Source organism: Oncorhynchus gorbuscha, linkage group LG05 (assembly GCF_021184085.1).
Source record: "Oncorhynchus gorbuscha isolate QuinsamMale2020 ecotype Even-year linkage group LG05, OgorEven_v1.0, whole genome shotgun sequence".
Taxonomy (NCBI): Eukaryota; Metazoa; Chordata; class Actinopteri; order Salmoniformes; family Salmonidae; genus Oncorhynchus; species Oncorhynchus gorbuscha.
The window spans coordinates 13,644,116-13,665,337 of record NC_060177.1 but is presented as its reverse complement, the minus strand read 5'-3'; the positions used below and the strand labels follow the sequence as shown (position 1 = coordinate 13,665,337).

General features: G+C 44.5%; 1 protein-coding gene across 1 annotated transcript in view; it reads right to left on the bottom strand.

Annotated features, from left to right (window-relative positions):
• LOC124035548 (sodium-dependent noradrenaline transporter-like) overlaps window positions 1-21,222 on the bottom strand; it is a 67,548-nt gene that overhangs the window by 44,538 nt on the left and 1,788 nt on the right. The window contains exons 3-4 of the mRNA XM_046349018.1: window positions 19,727-19,858; window positions 16,456-16,693 (exon numbers count right to left, since the gene is read on the bottom strand). Coding sequence (XP_046204974.1) covers window positions 16,456-16,693; window positions 19,727-19,858 — 370 coding nt within the window. The remainder of the gene's footprint in view (window positions 1-16,455; window positions 16,694-19,726; window positions 19,859-21,222) is intronic.

Here is a 21,222-nt window from a genome sequence, read left to right as displayed (position 1 = left end):
TGGGGAGGAGTATTTGGTTGATGCAGTATTTGGTGTGGGAGGAGTATTTGGTTGATGCAGTATTTGGTGTGGGAGGAGTATTTGGTTGATGCAGTATTTGGTGTGGGAGGAGTATTTGGATGGGGAGGATTATTTGGTTGGGGAGGAGTATTTGGATGGGAGGATTATTTGGTTGGGGAGGAGTATTTGGATGGGGAGGATTATTTGGTTGGGGAGGAGTATTTGGATGGGGAGGATTATTTGGTGTGGGAGGAGTATTTGGATGGGGAGGATTATTTGGTTGGGGAGGAGTATTTGGATGGGGAGGATTATTTGGTTGGGGAGGAGTATTTGGATGGGGAGGATTATTTGGTTGGGGGAGTATTTGGTGTGGGAGGATTATTTGGTTGGGGAGGATTATTTGGATGGGGAGGAGTATTTGGTTGGGGAGGAGTATTTGGTTGGGGAGGAGTATTTGGATGGGGAGGATTATTTGGTTGGGGAGGAGTATTTGGATGGGGAGGATTATTTGGTTGGGGAGGAGTATTTGGTTGATGCAGTATTTGGTGTGGGAGGAGTATTTGGTTGATGCAGTATTTGGTGTGGGAGGAGTATTTGGATGGGGAGGATTATTTGGTTGGGAGTAGGAGTTATTTGGTTGGGGAGGAGTATTTGGATGGGGAGGATTATTTGGTTGGGGAGGAGTATTTGGATGGGGAGGATTATTTGGTTGGGGAGGAGTATTTGGATGGGGAGGATTATTTGGTTGGGGAGGAGTATTTGGATGGGGAGGATTATTTGGTTGGGGAGGGATGGGGAGGAGTATTTGGTTGGGGATGGGGGATGGGGAGGATTATTTGGTTGGGGAGGAGTATTTGGATGGGGAGGATTATTTGGTTGGGGAGGAGTATTTGGATGGGGAGGATTATTTGGTTGGGGAGGAGTATTTGGATGGGGAGGATTATTTGGATGGTTGGGGAGGAGTATTTGGATGGGGAGGATTATTTGGTTGGGGAGGAGTATTTGGATGGGGAGGATTATTTGGTTGGGGAGGAGTATTTGGATGGGGAGGATTATTTGGTTGGGGAGGAGTATTTGGATGGGGAGGATTATTTGGTTGGGGAGGAGTATTTGGATGGGGAGGATTATTTGGTTGGGGGATTATTTGGATGGGGAGGATTATTTGGTTGGGGAGGAGTATTTGGATGGGGAGGATTATTTGGTTGGGGAGGAGTTTTGGATGGGGAGGATTATTTGGTTGGGGAGGAGTATTTGGATGGGGAGGATTATTTGGTTGGGGAGGAGTATTTGGATGGGGAGGATTATTTGGTGTGGGAGGATTATTTGGTTGGGGAGGAGTATTTGGTTGGGGAGGAGTATTTGGTTGGGGGAGTATTTGGATGGGGAGGATTATTTGGTTGGGGAGGAGTATTTGGTGTGGGAGGAGTATTTGGATGGGGAGGATTATTTGGTTGGGGAGGAGTATTTGGATGGGGAGGATTATTTGGTTGGGGGAGTATTTGGTGTGGGAGGATTATTTGGTTGGGGAGGAGTATTTGGTTGGGGAGGAGTATTTGGTTGGGGGAGTATTTGGATGGGGAGGATTATTTGGTTGGGGAGGAGTATTTGGTTGAGGAGGAGTATTTGGTTGGGGGGGAGTATTCGGTTGGGGGAGTATTTGGATGAGGGAGAATTTGGTTGGGGGAGTATTTGGATGAGGGAGAATTTGGTTGGGGGAGTATTTGGATGAGGGAGAATTTGGTTGGGGGAGTATTTGGATGAGGGAGTATTTGGTTGGGGGGGAGTATTTGGTTGGGGGAGTATTTGGATGAGGGAGAATTTGGTTGGGGGAGTATTTGGATGAGGGAGAATTTGGTTGGGGGAGTATTTGGATGAGGGAGAATTTGGTTGGGGGAGTATTTGGATGAGGGAGAATTTGGTTGGGGGGAGAATTTGGTTGGGGGGAGTATTTGGTTGGATATTTGATTTAAAGTGATTTGAGTGAATGGCAATTCTGGTACTTTGATAAAGAGGACAACGATAAAGAAGTTAAAGATTTGATGTTTGATTCAAAATAAATCTGTTTTCTTATTGTCTTGTGTATCATTAAAAAGGCATTTTATCCAAGGTATTGGAAAGTGAAATCTGAGGGTCATGATGTATGTTTCAGATCCCCTGTGAGTGTTCACAATGTCTAGACTTGGAACACATTAGCTATTGACCTCCCAGCAGTGGACTTGTTCAATTAAGAGCGATAAAGGTTGTGTGAGACTTCCAACGGAGGTGTTCTGAGTTCTAACCTTTTGATAATCTAATAGCTATTTAATGGATCATCTGAGCTGCTAATGGAATAAAATAGCTCTCAATTTGTGTTGATTTCATTTGGACTGGATTTGCACTCGCCATTTAATTAAGCAATGCTTGCAATTATAACCACCTGCTTCAAACATCCAAATTCACTATCACTATTTTACTATTTCAAGGTTGAAAAATACAGATAATTTGTTGAGTAACAGATTAGTTTGTTATATTAATTAGAGAATGTCATCAATAATATTACGCAAAGTCAATGTATTGAAATATCTGAACATTTTGCAGTGTCCTCAAAATATTCAGATGTTTCATTACATTGACTGCACATAATATTATTGATGGCATTCTCTAATTAATATCACAAACTGATCTGTACTCAAACTGTATAAACTTACATGACTGATTGACCTTTATTGATATAAGCTGAGACAACCCATCAGCATCATCAACACAGAAGGTATATATTTACCCAGCCTCTTGGTAGCTCAGCTTGGTTTCTGAGAATCCTAGTCTGTCATTAGGTGTTGATAGCTATGTTGAGCCTCTGTGATAGCATTGTAACTGACACCTGCTGTGTGTCCGCCCCTGGACGTTGCCATGACACTAATGACTATACTCCGGGGACCTTTGCACTGCAGCACCACAGATTGCAGGGCAGCCGTGATCAATGAAACCAATAATAAAGGCCTAATAGGAGAGGAAATGAGGGCCTAGCACATCCTCAGTCAGCTGAGGAGAGGACAGCAACACATCAACGTGGCCTGGTGTGAGAATCAGAGCAATGCAGCAGCAAAGGAAAAGTAAGCTCTGTGTGTGTGTGTGTGTGTGTGTGTGTGTGTGTGTGTGTGTGTGTGTGTGTGTGTGTGTGTGTGTGTGTGTGTGTGTGTGTGTGTGTGTGTGTGTGTGTGTGTGTGTGTGTGTGTGTGTGTGTGTGTGTGTGTGTGTGTGTGTGTGTGTGTGTGTGTGTGTGTGTGTGTGTGTGTGTGTGTGTTGAATGTTACAGGTTAACCACATGCCCTAAAATCTCTAAAATCTCTTGAGAAAATGTATCCTCTGCCCCAGTACATCTCTAGGGGATACAGGACGATCAAATCTCCATATCTAAGAACTAAGAACACCTGCAGCTCCTTGAGACTCTCAGAGATCACTGCTCATTACATAAGGAGGCAAACTGACGTTGGAGAGAGAGAGAGAAAAAGAAAGAGAGAAAATGAGAGAAAGAGGTAGAGAAAGAGAGAATGTAAGAGAGAAAGAGAGTAGAAAAAAAGAGAAAGAGGGAGAAAAGGAGAGGGAGAAAATGAGGGAAAGAAGGAGAGAGAGAAATATGTTGACTCAGTCACTGTGATCTCTCCCAGACTGTGCAGTGGCAGCATGCAGTGTTCTGATGATCTTGTTCCTGTTCTTGGAGCTCTGTGGGAGCAGGGGGTTTATGTCCCCCACACAAGACCTGACTGAAATATACAATGAGATTACAAGTGTTGTCAGAGAAAAATCACTGTCTATTCTAGAGCTCCCACTGCCTGGATCTCTGTGTTTTTCATTCAGCCTGTCTAGAATCAACTATATTTATACTGGGATATAGTGGCTCTCAGGGGAGTATGGACCTAAAGCTCTTTGATAGAACCGTTGTCAATATACCAATGATTATTCAAGGTCTGTGAAGATGGTAGAATACACAAAGAACAACATTTTCTGGTAAATAAATGCAGGAAGATATGCTGTAAAAGGAACCAACTTGACTCCATTGACTTCCTATAATTACCAAGAATTTAAGGTCTATGAATCATTTTTACAGTACGGTAGAAGCAGTGGTTAAGTGGAGGTTAAACGCACGTAAATATTGTTCACCTAACTTTATCCCTGACAACGGTTTACCCACCTTTTGCATAAAAAAGCATTGAAAGTATCCGGAGAGTAACTTTATTCAGCACAGACGGTGATCAGAGTTTACCCACCAATGTTTTTACCACTACATCACTGGGTCAAAGAATGAGAGTGTGATTTTATGCTAGAAGAAAGAAAATATGATGCAACGGAAACTGACTGTATTCAAGTTTAGAGAGATTGATGAGAGAAAAACATTGGAGGATATTCAGAGATGTTGATTACATAAACACACGAGACATCAATGCAGATCAGCATTCTGGTAGAGGGTCTTTCATCTGCTCTTATTGGCCGCCTGTCACGCACTCTTAGGCTGCATCCCAAATGGCTCACTATTCCTTATATAGTGCACTAGTAAAGTTTGGAATGCAAGCTTAGAATGTTTTCTTTGTGCCTCCCTGGCGCTCTACTCTGTACTGCACATCAGCTGCAGGATAAGGATGCTGCAGTATGTCCCAGTCATTTCAGACGACTTCCTTTGGGCTGCAGAAGTAATCTTCCCACAGAGCTCTGGAAAGGAATTCTTTGAAGTGCAAACGGATGGGGCTTTTCGTGTCAACTTCAAATGCAGCATCTAAGCTTTTTTTATATGCCTTTCTGTAGAGCAATCGGTATATATGGGCGGATGGCTTCAGACATTTTGGGGATACTTCACAAAAGCTTTAATGACAGTGGCCCACTTCACAGTGGAATTGTTTGAGTATGAGTAGGTTTGCAAAATTCCTGAAACGTTCAATAAATTCTCTGGTTTTCCCGAAATTCTGGAAAGGCGGGTTCCTGGAATCAGGAGGGAATGAGCAGGAAATCTGTTATCCTCCAACCAGGATTTCTGGAAAACCGGGGAATTTATTGAAAGTTCCAAGAAGTTTTCTAACCTAAAATGAAGAGTCATATACACTGGTACCATGCAGAAATGCAATAATAGTCAATAAAAACACTTTAAATTTAGATTCACTGCTTAGTAATGGCCTTTGTTGGCTGAACACGTTCTGCTCAGCATGTAAGCAGATTGAGCCACGTCATTAGAATCTACTGAATGGCAAAAGTCACTCTTCAATGAGACAAGGGCCCAGAAGCATAAAGACACACTGTAAGACTGTGACTCTGCAGAAGTCCAAGGCTTATCTATTCCTCAAGCCACTCCAGGACTTTAGACTTCATACTGGTCAGTCTTGGTAAGATGTAGAGTGAGTAAGCAGGGGTTTCATGGCAGGTGATGAGAGTGAGTGTGTGCAGTTTGCTGTCCACTCACTGATGTATACTAACTAAATATTGATTTATGAAGACCTGCCATATTGTACACGCCATTAATAATACATATTTCTTGTTTATGAAATGCTTAAGTGTACCATTTCCACAGTGGCCAGACTAAATAACCAAGCATCAAAAAGATTAAGCCTACTTCTAACACATTTAGTCTCTCATGAAAATACTTGAATTTACGCAGTTCATATTTGGCACTGTAGGTCAGCTCAGAGGAAGGTCAGACTCAAGACACACATCAGAGGCACAGGCCGGGCGGCAGGGTAGCCTCGTGGTTAGAGCGTGTGACTAGTAACCGGAAGGTTGCGAGTTCAAACCCCCGAGCTGACAAGGTACAAATCTGTCGTTCTGCCCCTGAACAGGCAGTTAACCCACTGTTCCCAGGCCGTCATTTAAAATAAGAATTTGTTCTTAACTGACTTACCTGGTTAAATAAAGGTAAAATAAAAAAATGAAAAAACCCACTGTACTCACTCATAGAACAGGGACAGAACCCACTGTACTCACTCATAGAACAGGGACAGAACCCACTGTACTCACTCATAGAACAGGGACAGAACCCACTGTACTCACTCATAGAACAGGGACAGAACCCACTGTACTCACTCATAGAACAGGGACAGAACCCACTGTACTCACTCATAGAACAGGGACAGAACCCACTGTACTCACTCATAGAACAGGGACAGAACCCACTGTACTCACTCATAGAACAGGGACAGAACCCACTGTACTCACTCATAGAACAGGAACATAATCCCCTGTACTCACTCATAGAACAGGGACAGAACCCACTGTACTCACTCATAGAACAGGGACAGAACCCACTGTACTCACTCATAGAACAGGAACATAATCCCCTGTACTCACTCATAGAACAGGGACAGAACCCACTGTACTCACTCATAGAACAGGGACAGAACCCACTGTACTCACTCATAGAACAGGGACATAAATCCCCTGTACTCACTCATAGAAGAGGGACAGAACCCACTGTACTCACTCATAGAACAGGGACAGAACCCACTGTACTCACTCATAGAACAGGGACAGAACCCACTGTACTCACTCATAGAACAGGGACAGAACCCACTGTACTCACTCATAGAACAGGGACAGAACCCACTGTACTCACTCATAGAACAGGGACAGAACCCACTGTACTCACTCATAGAACAGGGACAGAACCCACTGTACTCACTCATAGAACAGGGACAGAACCCACTGTACTCACTCATAGAACAGGAACATAAATCCCCTGTACTCACTCATAGAACAGGGACAGAACCCACTGTACTCACTCATAGAACAGGGACAGAACCCACTGTACTCACTCATAGAACAGGGACAGAACCCACTGTACTCACTCATAGAACAGGGACAGAACCCACTGTACTCACTCATAGAACAGGGACAGAACCCACTGTACTCACTCATAGAACAGGGACAGAACCCACTGTACTCACTCATAGAACAGGGACAGAACCCACTGTACTCACTCATAGAACAGGGACAGAACCCACTGTACTCACTCATAGAACAGGGACAGAACCCACTGTACTCACTCATAGAACAGGGACAGAACCCACTGTACTCACTCATAGAACAGGGACAGAACCCACTGTACTCACTCATAGAACAGGAACATAAATCCCCTGTACTCACTCATAGAACAGGGACAGAACCCACTGTACTCACTCATAGAACAGGGACAGAACCCACTGTACTCACTCATAGAACAGGGACAGAACCCACTGTACTCACTCATAGAACAGGGACAGAACCCACTGTACTCACTCATAGAACAGGGACAGAACCCACTGTACTCACTCATAGAACAGGGACAGAACCCACTGTACTCACTCATAGAACAGGGACAGAACCCACTGTACTCACTCATAGAACAGGAACAGAATCCCCTGTACTCACTCATAGAACAGGGACAGAACCCACTGTACTCACTCATAGAACAGGGACAGAACCCACTGTACTCACTCATAGAACAGGAACATAATCCCCTGTACTCACTCATAGAACAGGGACAGAACCCACTGTACTCACTCATAGAACAGGGACAGAACCCACTGTACTCACTCATAGAACAGGAACATAAATCCCCTGTACTCACTCATAGAACAGGGACAGAACCCACTGTACTCACTCATAGAACAGGAACAGAACCCAATGTACTCACTCATAGAACAGGAACAGGACATAACCCACTGTACTCACTCATTAAACAGGAACATAATCCCCTGTACTCACTCATAGAACAGGAACACAATCCACTGTACTCACTCATAGAACAGGGTCATAATCCCCTGACTCACTCATAGAACAGGGACATAATCCACTGTACTCACTCATTGAACGGGAACATAATCCCCTGACTCACTCATTGAACAGGGACAGAACCCACTGTACTCACTCATAGAACAGGGACATAACCCACTGTACTCACTCATATAACAGGAACAGGACAGAACCCACTGTACTCACTCATAGAACAAGGACATAATCCACTGTACTCACTCATAGAACAGGAACATAATCCACTGTACTCACTCATAGAACAGGAACATAATCCACTGTACTCACTCATTAAACAGGAACCTAATCCACTGTACTCACTCATAGAACAGGAACATAATCCACTGTACTCACTCATAGAACAGGAACATAATCCACTGTACTCACTCATTAAACAGGAACATAATCCACTGTACTCACTCATATAACAGGAACAGGACAGAACCCACTGTACTCACTCATATAACAGGAACAGGGACAGAACCCACTGTACTCACTCATAGAACAGGGACATAACCCACTGTACTCACTCATATAACAGGAACAGGACAGAACCCACTGTACTCACTCATTGAAGAGGGGCAGAACCCACTGTCCTCATTCATAGAACAGGGACAGGACAGAACCCACTGTACTCACTCATAGAACAGGGACAGAACCCACTGTGCTCACTCATAGAAAAGGGCAGGAACCACTGTACTGACTCATAGAACAGGAACAGAACCCACTGTACTCACTCATAGAACAGGCACATAATCCACTGTACTCACTCATAGAACAGGACAGAACCCACTGTACTCACTCATTGAACAGGGACAGAATGCACTGTACTCACTCATAGAACAGGAACAGGACATAACCCACTGTACTCACTCATAGAACAGGGACATAACCCACTGTACTCACTCATAGAACAGGGACATAACCCACTGTACTCACTCATAGAACAGGGACATAATCCACTGTACTCACTCATTGAACAGGGACAGAACCGACTGTACCTACTCATAGAACAGGAACAGGACAGAACCCACTGTACTCACTCATTAAACAGGAACATAATCCCCTGTACTCACTCATAGAACAGGAACATAATCCACTGTACTCACTCATAGAACAGAACATAATCCCCTGACTCACTCATTAAACAGGAACATAATCCACTGTACTCACTCATAGAACAGGCACACAATCCACTGTACTCACTCATAGAACAGGAACATAATCCACTGTACTCACTCATTAAACAGGAACATAATCCACTGTACTCACTCATAGAACAGGGTCATAATCCACTGTACTCACTCATTAAACAGGAACATAATCCACTGTACTCACTCATAGAACAGGGTCATAATCCACTGTACTCACTCATAGAACAGGGACATAATCCCCTGACTCACTCATAGAACAGGGACATAATCCACTGTACTCACTCATTGAACGGGAACATAATCCCCTGACTCACTCATTGAACAGGGACAGAACCCACTGTACTCACTCATAGAACAGGGACAGAACCCACTGTACTCACTCATAGAACAGGGACATAATCCCCTGACTCACTCATAGAACAGGGACATAATCCACTGTACTCACTCATTGAACGGGAACATAATCCCCCCTGACTCACTCATTGAACAGGGACAGAACCCACTGTACTCACTCATAGAACAGGGACAGAACCCACTGTACTCACTCATAGAACAGGGACATAATCCCCTGACTCACTCATTGAACAGGGACAGAACCCACTGTACTCACTCATAGAACAGGGACATAATCCCCTGACTCACTCATTGAACAGGGACAGAACCCACTGTACTCACTCATAGAACAGGGACATAATCCCCTGACTCACTCATTGAACAGGGACAGAACCCACTGTACTCACTCATAGAACAGGGACATAATCCACTGTACTCACTCATAGAACAGGAACATAATCCACTCATAGAACTCATTAAACAGGAACCACTGTACTCACTCATAGAACAGGAACACAATCCACTGTACTCACTCATAGAACAGGAACATAATCCACTGTACTCACTCATAGAACAGGAACAGGACAGAACCCACTGTACATAACCACTGTACTCACTCATAGAACAGGAACATAAACAGGAACAGGAACATAATCCACTGTAATCCACTGTACTCACTCATATAACAGGAACAGGACAGAACCCACTGTACTCACTCATATAACAGGAACAGGGACAGAACCCACTGTACTCACTCATAGAACAGGGACATAACCCACTGTACTCACTCATATAACAGGAACAGGACAGAACCCACTGTACTCACTCATTGAAGAGGGGCAGAACCCACTGTCCTCATTCATAGAACAGGGACAGGACAGAACCCACTGTACTCACTCATAGAACAGGGACAGAACCCACTGTGCTCACTCATAGAAAAGGGCAGGAACCACTGTACTGACTCATAGAACAGGAACAGAACCCACTGTACTCACTCATAGAACAGGCACATAATCCACTGTACTCACTCATAGAACAGGACAGAACCCACTGTACTCACTCATTGAACAGGGACAGAATGCACTGTACTCACTCATAGAACAGGAACAGGACATAACCCACTGTACTCACTCATAGAACAGGGACATAACCCACTGTACTCACTCATAGAACAGGGACATAACCCACTGTACTCACTCATAGAACAGGGACATAATCCACTGTACTCACTCATTGAACAGGGACAGAACCGACTGTACCTACTCATAGAACAGGAACAGGACAGAACCCACTGTACTCACTCATTAAACAGGAACATAATCCCCTGTACTCACTCATAGAACAGGAACATAATCCACTGTACTCACTCATAGAACAGAACATAATCCCCTGACTCACTCATTAAACAGGAACATAATCCACTGTACTCACTCATAGAACAGGCACACAATCCACTGTACTCACTCATAGAACAGGAACATAATCCACTGTACTCACTCATTAAACAGGAACATAATCCACTGTACTCACTCATAGAACAGGGTCATAATCCACTGTACTCACTCATTAAACAGGAACATAATCCACTGTACTCACTCATAGAACAGGGTCATAATCCACTGTACTCACTCATAGAACAGGGACATAATCCCCTGACTCACTCATAGAACAGGGACATAATCCACTGTACTCACTCATTGAACGGGAACATAATCCCCTGACTCACTCATTGAACAGGGACAGAACCCACTGTACTCACTCATAGAACAGGGACAGAACCCACTGTACTCACTCATAGAACAGGGACATAATCCCCTGACTCACTCATAGAACAGGGACATAATCCACTGTACTCACTCATTGAACGGGAACATAATCCCCTGACTCACTCATTGAACAGGGACAGAACCCACTGTACTCACTCATAGAACAGGGACAGAACCCACTGTACTCACTCATAGAACAGGGACATAATCCCCTGACTCACTCATTGAACAGGGACAGAACCCACTGTACTCACTCATAGAACAGGGACATAATCCCCTGACTCACTCATTGAACAGGGACAGAACCCACTGTACTCACTCATAGAACAGGGACATAATCCCCTGACTCACTCATTGAACAGGGACAGAACCCACTGTACTCACTCATAGAACAGGGACATAATCCCCTGACTCACTAATTGAACAGGGACAGAACCCACTGTACTCACTCATAGAACAGGGACATAATCCCCTGACTCACTCATTGAACAGGGACAGAACCCACTGTACTCACTCATAGAACAGGGACATAATCCCCTGTACTCACTCATTTCATTATCGCACAACGGTTTGATTTGTCTAATCTTAGCAATTTCTTCTTAGCTAGCTACATAGCCGTCTTTGTATCAAAGATAATTGCGTAATTATCGTATTTCGCCGTCCTAACGTAGTCTTCACTAGCCAGCTAGCTAACGTCCACTGATTAGCTGCACTGGAGAAACTATTACACTCAACTGAACGACTTGATTAGAGTAGTGTTACCTAGCTACATAGCTGTCTTTGCTGTCTTCGTATCCAAGATAATTGTGTAGTTTAGAGTGTGTAGTCTTAGAGTGATTATCTTAATTTACCGATGTTAGCTAGCCAGCTATTTGTCGTCCTTAACGTAGGAGACTCTGCTAGCTAGCCAACAGCTAGCCGACAGCTAGTCAACAGCTAGCCAACGTCTACCGAATAGACTCACAACCCGGTCGCATTCACAGGTAGTATCACATTTTCATTTCATTTCATTACAGTACAACGGTTTGATTTGTTTGATCGTAGCTAGCTACATAGCTAGCTACATAGCCGTCTTTGTATCAAAGATAATTGTGTAGTCTAGAGCGATTTTCTAGGTTAGCTAGCCAGCTATTGTCGTTCTTTTAGCGCAACGTAACGTAAACAACACTGCTAGCTAGCCAGCTAGCCCCCGAATAGCAGCACTGTCGAAACTATTACACTCAACGGAACGACTTGATTAGTGTAGTGTCTACAACGCACCCACTGCCAGCTAGCCTACTTCAGCAGTACTGTATCATTTTAATCATTTTAGTCAATAAGATTCTTGCTACGTAAGCTTAACTTTCTGAACATTCGAGACGTGTAGTCCACTTGTCATTCCAATCTCCTTTGGATTAGCGTAGCCTCTTCTGTAGCCTGTCAACTATGTGTCTGTCTATCCCTGTTCTCTCCTCTCTGCACAGACCATACAAACGCTCCACACCGCGTGGCCACGGCCACCCTAATCTGGTGGTCCCAGCGCGCACGACCCACGTGGAGTTCCAGGTCTCCGAACTGCCGATCTGCGGCCAACAAGGCAGAGTTCATCTCAGCCTATGCCTCCCTCCAGTCCCTCGACTTCTTGGCACTGACGGAAACATGGATCACCACAGACAACACTGCTACTCCTACTGCTCTCTCTTCGTCCGCCCACGTGTTCTCGCACACCCCGAGAGCTTCTGGTCAGCGGGGTGGTGGCACCGGGATCCTCATCTCTCCCAAGTGGTCATTCTCTCTTTCTCCCCTTACCCATCTGTCTATCGCCTCCTTTGAATTCCATGCTGTCACAGTTACCAGCCCTTTCAAGCTTAACATCCTTATCATTTATCGCCCTCCAGGTTCCCTCGGAGAGTTCATCAATGAGCTTGATGCCTTGATAAGCTCCTTTCCTGAGGACGGCTCACCTCTCACAGTTCTGGGCGACTTTAACCTCCCCACGTCTACCTTTGACTCATTCCTCTCTGCCTCCTTCTTTCCACTCCTCTCCTCTTTTGACCTCACCCTCTCACCTTCCCCCTACTCACAAGGCAGGCAATACGCTCGACCTCATCTTTACTAGATGCTGTTCTTCCACTAACCTCATTGCAACTCCCCTCCAAGTCTCCGACCACTACCTTGTATCCTTTTCCCTCTCGCTCTCATCCAACACCTCCCACACTGCCCCTACTCGGATGGTATCGCGCCGTCCCAACCTTCGCTCTCTCTCCCCCGCTACTCTCTCCTCTTCCATCCTATCATCTCTTCCGTCTGCTCAAACCTTCTCCAACCTATCTCCTGATTCTGCCTCCTCAACCCTCCTCTCCTCCCTCTCTGCATCCTTTGACTCTCTATGTCCCCTATCCTCCAGGCCGGCTCGGTCCTCCCCTCCCGCTCCGTGGCTCGACGACTCATTGCGAGCTCACAGAACAGGGCTCCGGGCAGCCGAGCGGAAATGGAGGAAAACTCGCCTCCCTGCGGACCTGGCATCCTTTCACTCCCTCCTCTCTACATTTTCCTCCTCTGTCTCTGCTGCTAAAGCCACTTTCTACCACTCTAAATTCCAAGCATCTGCCTCTAACCCTAGGAAGCTCTTTGCCACCTTCTCCTCCCTCCTGAATCCTCCTCCCCCTCCCCCTCCTTCCTCTCTGCAGATGACTTCGTCAACCATTTTGAAAAGAAGGTCGACGACATCCGATCCTCGTTTGCTAAGTCAAACGACACCGCTGGTTCTGCTCACACTGCCCTACCCTGTGCTCTGACCTCTTTCTCCCTCTCTCTCCAGATGAAATCTCGCGTCTTGTGACGGCCGGCCGCCCAACAATCTGCCCGCTTGACCCTATCCCCTCCTCTCTTCTCCAGACCATTTCCGGAGACCTTCTCCCTTACCTCACCTCGCTCATCAACTCATCCCTGACCGCTGGCTACGTCCCTTCCGTCTTCAAGAGAGCGAGAGTTGCACCCCTTCTGAAAAAACCTACACTCGATCCCTCCGATGTCAACAATTACAGACCAGTATCCCTTCTTTCTTTTCTCTCCAAAACTCTTGAACGTGCCGTCCTTGGCCAGCTCTCCCGCTATCTCTCTCTGAATGACCTTCTTGATCCAAATCAGTCAGGTTTCAAGACTAGTCATTCAACTGAGACTGCTCTCCTCTGTATCACGGAGGCGCTCCGCACTGCTAAAGCTAACTCTCTCTCCTCTGCTCTCATCCTTCTAGACCTATCGGCTGCCTTCGATACTGTGAACCATCAGATCCTCCTCTCCACCCTCTCCGAGTTGGGCATCTCCGGCGCGGCCCACGCTTGGATTGCGTCCTACCTGACAGGTCGCTCCTACCAGGTGGCGTGGCGAGAATCTGTCTCCTCACCACGCGCTCTCACCACTGGTGTCCCCAGGGCTCTGTTCTAGGCCCTCTCCTATTCTCGCTATACACCAAGTCACTTGGCTCTGTCATAACCTCACATGGTCTCTCCTATCATTGCTATGCAGACGACACACAATTAATCTTCTCCTTTCCCCCTTCTGATGACCAGGTGGCGAATCGCATCTCTGCATGTCTGGCAGACATATCAGTGTGGATGACGGATCACCACCTCAAGCTGAACCTCGGCAAGACGGAGCTGCTCTTCCTCCCGGGGAAGGACTGCCCGTTCCATGATCTCGCCATCACGGTTGACAACTCCATTGTGTCCTCCTCCCAGAGCGCTAAGAACCTTGGCGTGATCCTGGACAACACCCTGTCGTTCTCAACCAACATCAAGGCGGTGGCCCGTTCCTGTAGGTTCATGCTCTACAACATCCGCAGAGTACGACCCTGCCTCACACAGGAAGCGGCGCAGGTCCTAATCCAGGCACTTGTCATCTCCCGTCTGGATTACTGCAACTCGCTGTTGGCTGGGCTCCCTGCCTGTGCCATTAAACCCCTTCAACTCATCCAGAACGCCGCAGCCCGTCTGGTGTTCAACCTTCCCAAGTTCTCTCACGTCACCCCGCTCCTCCGTTCTCTCCACTGGCTTCCAGTTGAAGCTCGCATCCGCTACAAGACCATGGTGCTTGCCTACGGAGCTGTGAGGGGAACGGCACCTCAGTACCTCCAGGCTCTGATCAGGCCCTACACCCAAACAAGGGCACTGCGTTCATCCTCCTCTGGCCTGCTCGCCTCCCTGCCACTGAGGAAGTACAGCTCCCGCTCAGCCCAGTCAAAACTGTTCGCTGCTCTGGCCCCCCAATGGTGGAACAAACTCCCTCACGACGCCAGGACAGCGGAGTCAATCACCACCTTCCGGAGACACCTGAAACCCCACCTCTTTAAGGAATACCTAGGATAGGATAAGTAATCCCTCTCACCCCCCCCCCTTTAAGATTTAGATGCACTATTGTAAAGTGACTGTTCCACTGGATGTCATAAGGTGAATGCACCAATTTGTAAGTCGCTCTGGATAAGAGTGTCTGCTAAATGACTTAAATGTAAATGTAAATGTAATGGACAGAACCCACTGTACTCACTCATAGAACAGGGACATAATCCCCTGACTCACTCATTGAACAGGGACAGAACCCACTGTACTCACTCATAGAACAGGGACATAATCCCCTGACTCACTCATTGAACAGGGACAGAACCCACTGTACTCACTCATAGAACAGGGACATAACCCACTGTACTCACTCATATAACAGGAACAGGACAGAACCCACTGTACTCACTCATTGAACAGGGGCAGAACCCACTGTCCTCATTCATAGAACAGGGACAGGACAGAACCCACTGTGCTCACTCATAGAAAAGGGCAGGACCCACTGTACTGACTCATAGAACAGGCACATAATCCACTGTACTCACTCATAGAACAGGACAGGACCCACTGTACTCACTCATAGGACGGGGTCAGAACCCACTGTATTCATTAATTGAACAGGGACATAATCCACCGTATTCACTCATAGAACAAGAACATAATCCACTGTACTCACTCATAGAACAGGACAGAACCCACTGTACTCACTCATAGAACAGGACAGAACCCACTGTACTCACTCATTGAACAGGCAGAACCCACTGTACTTACTCATAGAACAGGAACAGGACAGAACCCACTGTACTCACTCATAGAAAAGGACAGAACCCACTGTACTCACTCATAGAACAGGACAGGACCCACTGTACTCACTCATAGGACGGGGTCAGAACCCACTGTATTCATTAATTGAACAGGGACATAATCCACCGTATTCACTCATAGAACAAGAACATAATCCACTGTACTCACTCATAGAACAGGACAGAACCCACTGTACTCACTCATAGAACAGGACAGAACCCACTGTACTCACTCATTGAACAGGCAGAACCCACTGTACTTACTCATAGAACAGGAACAGGACAGAACCCACTGTACTCACTCATAGAACAGGACAGAACCCACTGTACTCACTCATAGAACTCTGCAGCCGGCGTCATCTTGTACTTGGCATAAGACGTCCCATTGCCCAGGAAGGATCCGTTTAGTAGCTTGGGGTCTGTGCAGTTCGGACTGTTCCAGGCGTTGCCACAATGGAGCCAGGGCAGCTCACTGGTCATAGAGGAGAACAGATAGTACAGGGACCAGGCTATGATGACGTTGTAGTAGAAACCCACATACAACGCTATGATGATCACAGTGTAGCCCACACCTGAGGGAGGGAGGGAGGGGTATGGATGAGAGAAACAGAGAGAGAAACAGAGAGCAGAGAGAGAGAGAGAGATGGTTACATACTGTAGGTTACATAGGGTTACAGAGGGTGGAATCCTGCTACTCCTGTCTAATGCCAATCATAAATGTGTATGTGTGAGGTAACACAAATATCAAACAAAACTCTGCAGCATGTATCCACAAGACCTTGGACAGCAGAGACTACTGAAAAAAACGAGCACAGCAGTGGAATACCAGCTAGTATTATGTCAAAAATAATAATAATAAAGAACTTGAGGAAATTTGAGAATTCAACCACTTGTTTCTCCTGATTCAATGTATTATTTGAGCAGAATGTGATGTGTTATAACTCTACCATCAGAACAAGCAGCAGATGAACTTAACAATGTCAGTTTAATATGGTCTTTTTTACTTTTACCCCTTTTCTCCCCAATTTCGTGGTATTCAATTGGTAGTTACAGTCTTGTCTCTGCAACTCCCGTATGACACAGAGCCATGCATCCTCCGAAACACAACACAACCAATCCGCACTGCTTCTGGACACAATGCCCGCTTAACCTGGAAGCCAGCCACACCACACTGGGCAGCACCTCTTACTGGAGAATGTATCTATCTACAGCTATCTCTTTGATCTCCCAACCAGGGTTTTAAAAAGCAAAGCCGTGCTTTATCACTGACACCATTGTGCTATCGTTAGAATGAGAGATCTCCACTTAAAAACTAAATAGATTCATTGTTGCTATTAAAGTCATTTCCAAAGGGTAGGTTTAAGTTTAACAGAGGTTTAACATATAGCATTAATGATACTATTTAGGCCTATATAGTCTTTGCATCAACAGCTATTGTTTCAATTCAACTTAAAAATACACAATAAATAGGCTTAGGGTTTCAAGTTTAGCTTGATTTCAAATTGAATCTACATGTTAATAATGAATATGTTGGATTCAACATCTCCATCTCAACCAAAAATCTAAGTTATAGAATAGGACAAAATGAAATACAACTTTATTTAAAGTGAATTTAAAGTTTCATTTGATTTGATTTTGTCCTATTCTATGACTTAGATTTTTGGTTGAGATGGAACCGTTGAACCCAACATATTCATTATTAACTTGTAGATTACATTTGAAATCAAATGAAATTGGAATTAAAGCCAGACTCAGTGGCACAGAGGAAACTTTCCAAGCAGAAGATACATCTCCTTCAAATGGTGACACTGTAACTATAAATGTGTAATCATATAAAGCAGACGTGTTGAAGATCGCAGGTCTGTGGAGATCTTCACAATTTCTATAATAATCTGCCCGGAATCTCCAACGCCATTGATCACTTGCATCATGTACATTGGGGCAAAACAATTATTTAGTCAGACACCAATTGTGCAAGTTCTCCCACTTAAAAAGATGAGAGAGGCCTGTAATTTTCATCATAGGTACACTTCAACTATGACAGACAAAAAATTCGATTTTTTAAAATAAGAAACCTGGATAAGATGCCTGGGACAGGCTGATCTAAGACTGGATACTGTGACATGTAAGCATCCTATCCCGTTTACTGTTGTTTCTGTGGTCTGTGCTGTCAGGCTCAGTTTCACATATCAGGAGTGTTGTGTGATGATGTTTTCATCTGATTGTCAAACTAATCACTTCAAAAAGTAGGTTACCTGCTCAGTTCGATCCACAAAAATTATTCCATAATACTTTAGCCTACTATAAATAATTTACTACAATTTAAATTGTGTTTCTGCTCATAACTTCCAAAATTTGGGAGTCCAAATTATAATTTTTAGCATTTACCATTTGTTTGTCTACTATAGATTGATACATGCAGCTTCTCTTCTGTCATAACTTCTGCCTAGTTACATGTTCTGCCTAGTTACATGTTCTGCCTAGTTACATCTTCTGCCTAGTTACATGTTCTGCCTAGTTACATCTTCTGCCTAGTTACATCTTCTGCCTAGTTACATCTTCTGCCTAGTTAAATAAATGTTTAATAAAAAAATCCCCAAATAACTTGTTGCCACAGAAGACTAAATAAAGTAGTGCTCACCAGAAGAGCGTATTCCATGGATAAAATGAATGCATTAGTAATCTCGGTAACACCGGTAAAGTTGTCTGTCCAATTGTCATCAGTTTGACCTGTTTTAAGGAAATTAAAAGCTGAGAAAACGACGAAATACGTTTCAGAGAAGACTTTAGTTCGTCTTGGGTGCATATTTTTTGTGGTTGAAATACTGTCTGCTTGCATAACAGTGTGAAAGATAACACATTACACAAACATTTGCATTTTCTCAAGAGATGCTGAAAGAAAGAAATAATATTTCTTAACTACTGTTCCCCAGACAAAATTAACATTTGTTGTATAATTTCACTGCAAGAAATGCATAATTCTGCAAGAGTTAATATGATATTACACTACATGTGAGAGGTTATAGGCCTACAGGCAATGTCCATAGTTCAGTTACTATTTCATTTAACCCAAATGAACTTCAATTAGAAGTATTCCTTTTCTTCATGGATACAGGGATACTCATGAGTGGGATATATCATCTACATTACGGAAGTCATTTTTGCTGGACCCCAGGAAGAGTAGTTTCTGCCTTGGCAGCAGGTAATGGGGATCCATAATACTGACAACATATGAAAGGTGCATGTAAACAGCTTATACCGAATAAGACCTGAAGCGGGATATGAGCTACCGTCCGAAATACTGTGCACCTTTAAACGTGGTCACTGATAACACATTGGTAATTCAACACACTTTTGGCTGTCTTTTTGACTGGGTTGCGATCTCATTCATCAACGTCTTGTCCACATTGAAATGATGTGGTGTGCCTACTGGGAAGGAACATTAAAAGAGCAGGGAAAGGACAAGAGGTGAGTGAAAAAAGAGAGAGATGTTCAAAGTTAGAGAAGAAAAGAGAGGCCAGGAGCCTTGAGAAGGTGAGAGGTGGGAGATGATGCAGAGGTCAGGGAAGAGATGGTATACAGAGATGGAGAGAGAGACAGCTCACCTTTAAAGACAGGGCAGATCTTCCAGACTGTCGCAGCTCCTTCCCTATTGTACTGTCCCAGGGCTAGTTCCATATAGAACAGAGGCATCCCAGCAATCACCAGGAACAGAATGTAGGGGATTAGAAAGGCACCTGAAATCACCACAAAACCCCACAAAACAACGTTTTTGAACGTGAACCTTTTGGCATTTGTGTTGCAGCCAAGACAACATATTTCGCATTTTGTGGGTGTTTTCGCCCTGGCAATTTGTGTTGATAATGATATCTCAAGGAAAATCACATGAAACAGACATCAACATGGACTCTCCAGGCACAGACAGTGAATTGTCCATGCTTGTAGCTTTTTATGTTCCAGTGAATTCTAGGAAGAATAAAATTCCCTTCATCTAGTATAATTAAAAATATAGTGTATGCAACATTTTAACAAAGAGCTGAGCATTGGGCTGCATTACAGCCTTTCAGAGAGCGCCAAATGAACATGACCCACAGCTGAAGAGTTGGCACCACAGGACACAACACTGCAACACTCAGTTCACCAGATGAAGATACACATGTCTATTTTCACCACGTGAAGTGTAATGCTGCCAAAGGGGACAGGAAATCTAGTAAACACTAGTAAACACTGTTATTACAACAAGCTACTGAAGGTCTGTGGTGGCAAACCCAAAATGTCACTTTGTAATTAACAACGACCTTTGGTTTCTTAACATTCACTCGGCTCGATTATAGATATATTCAGGTGCAGTTTTTATGTTTTGTCTTGTTGTGGTCATTTGATTTGGTCATTGTTGGCAGTCAATCATCTCTGTAGTTAGCCTTTGCTTTGTTGTTCATTCTTCAGATCAGTGATAACCCTGACTGGCACTTCTAACAGATGTTATCTGAAACTCTTCTTATCAAACCAATGCAGCACACATATTACAAGTGATTTGCTTACTTGTTCCACCACCACTACTGAGCCACTAAAATATGCCTAAGGCAATATTATTCGCTCTCAACCTGGTCTCAGAATTCTAGCTAGGTGGCTAGATGGCTAACGTCAGCTATCTGGCAAACGTTATCTAGGCTAGGGGTTAGGGTTAAGGTTAGGAGTTAGGTTAAAGGTTAGCTAAAAGGAATAAGGTTTGGGAAAGGTTAGCTAACATGCTAAGCATTTGCAAAGTAGCAAATAGTTGAAAAGTTGCAAATGAGCTAAAGTTGTCTGTCATGAGATTTGAACTCGCAACCTTTTGATTTGTAAAAGTTAGCATTACACGCCCACCCACCCCAACCATGTGTAACCATACCAAAAGTAACATGTCATACTAATTTGAGTGTCAGGGATACATTTTTACTATGTTAAGTCTAGATTATGAGACCAGGCTGTCACTCTTAATGGTCTAGACCACATAATGAGGCCTGCAGGCTTGATCTGGCCCATTCAAAATTCCAAATCCAATAGTTAAAGGACAATTGCTTTGCAGATTTTGACTGCGAGGAAATATAATACATTTTAA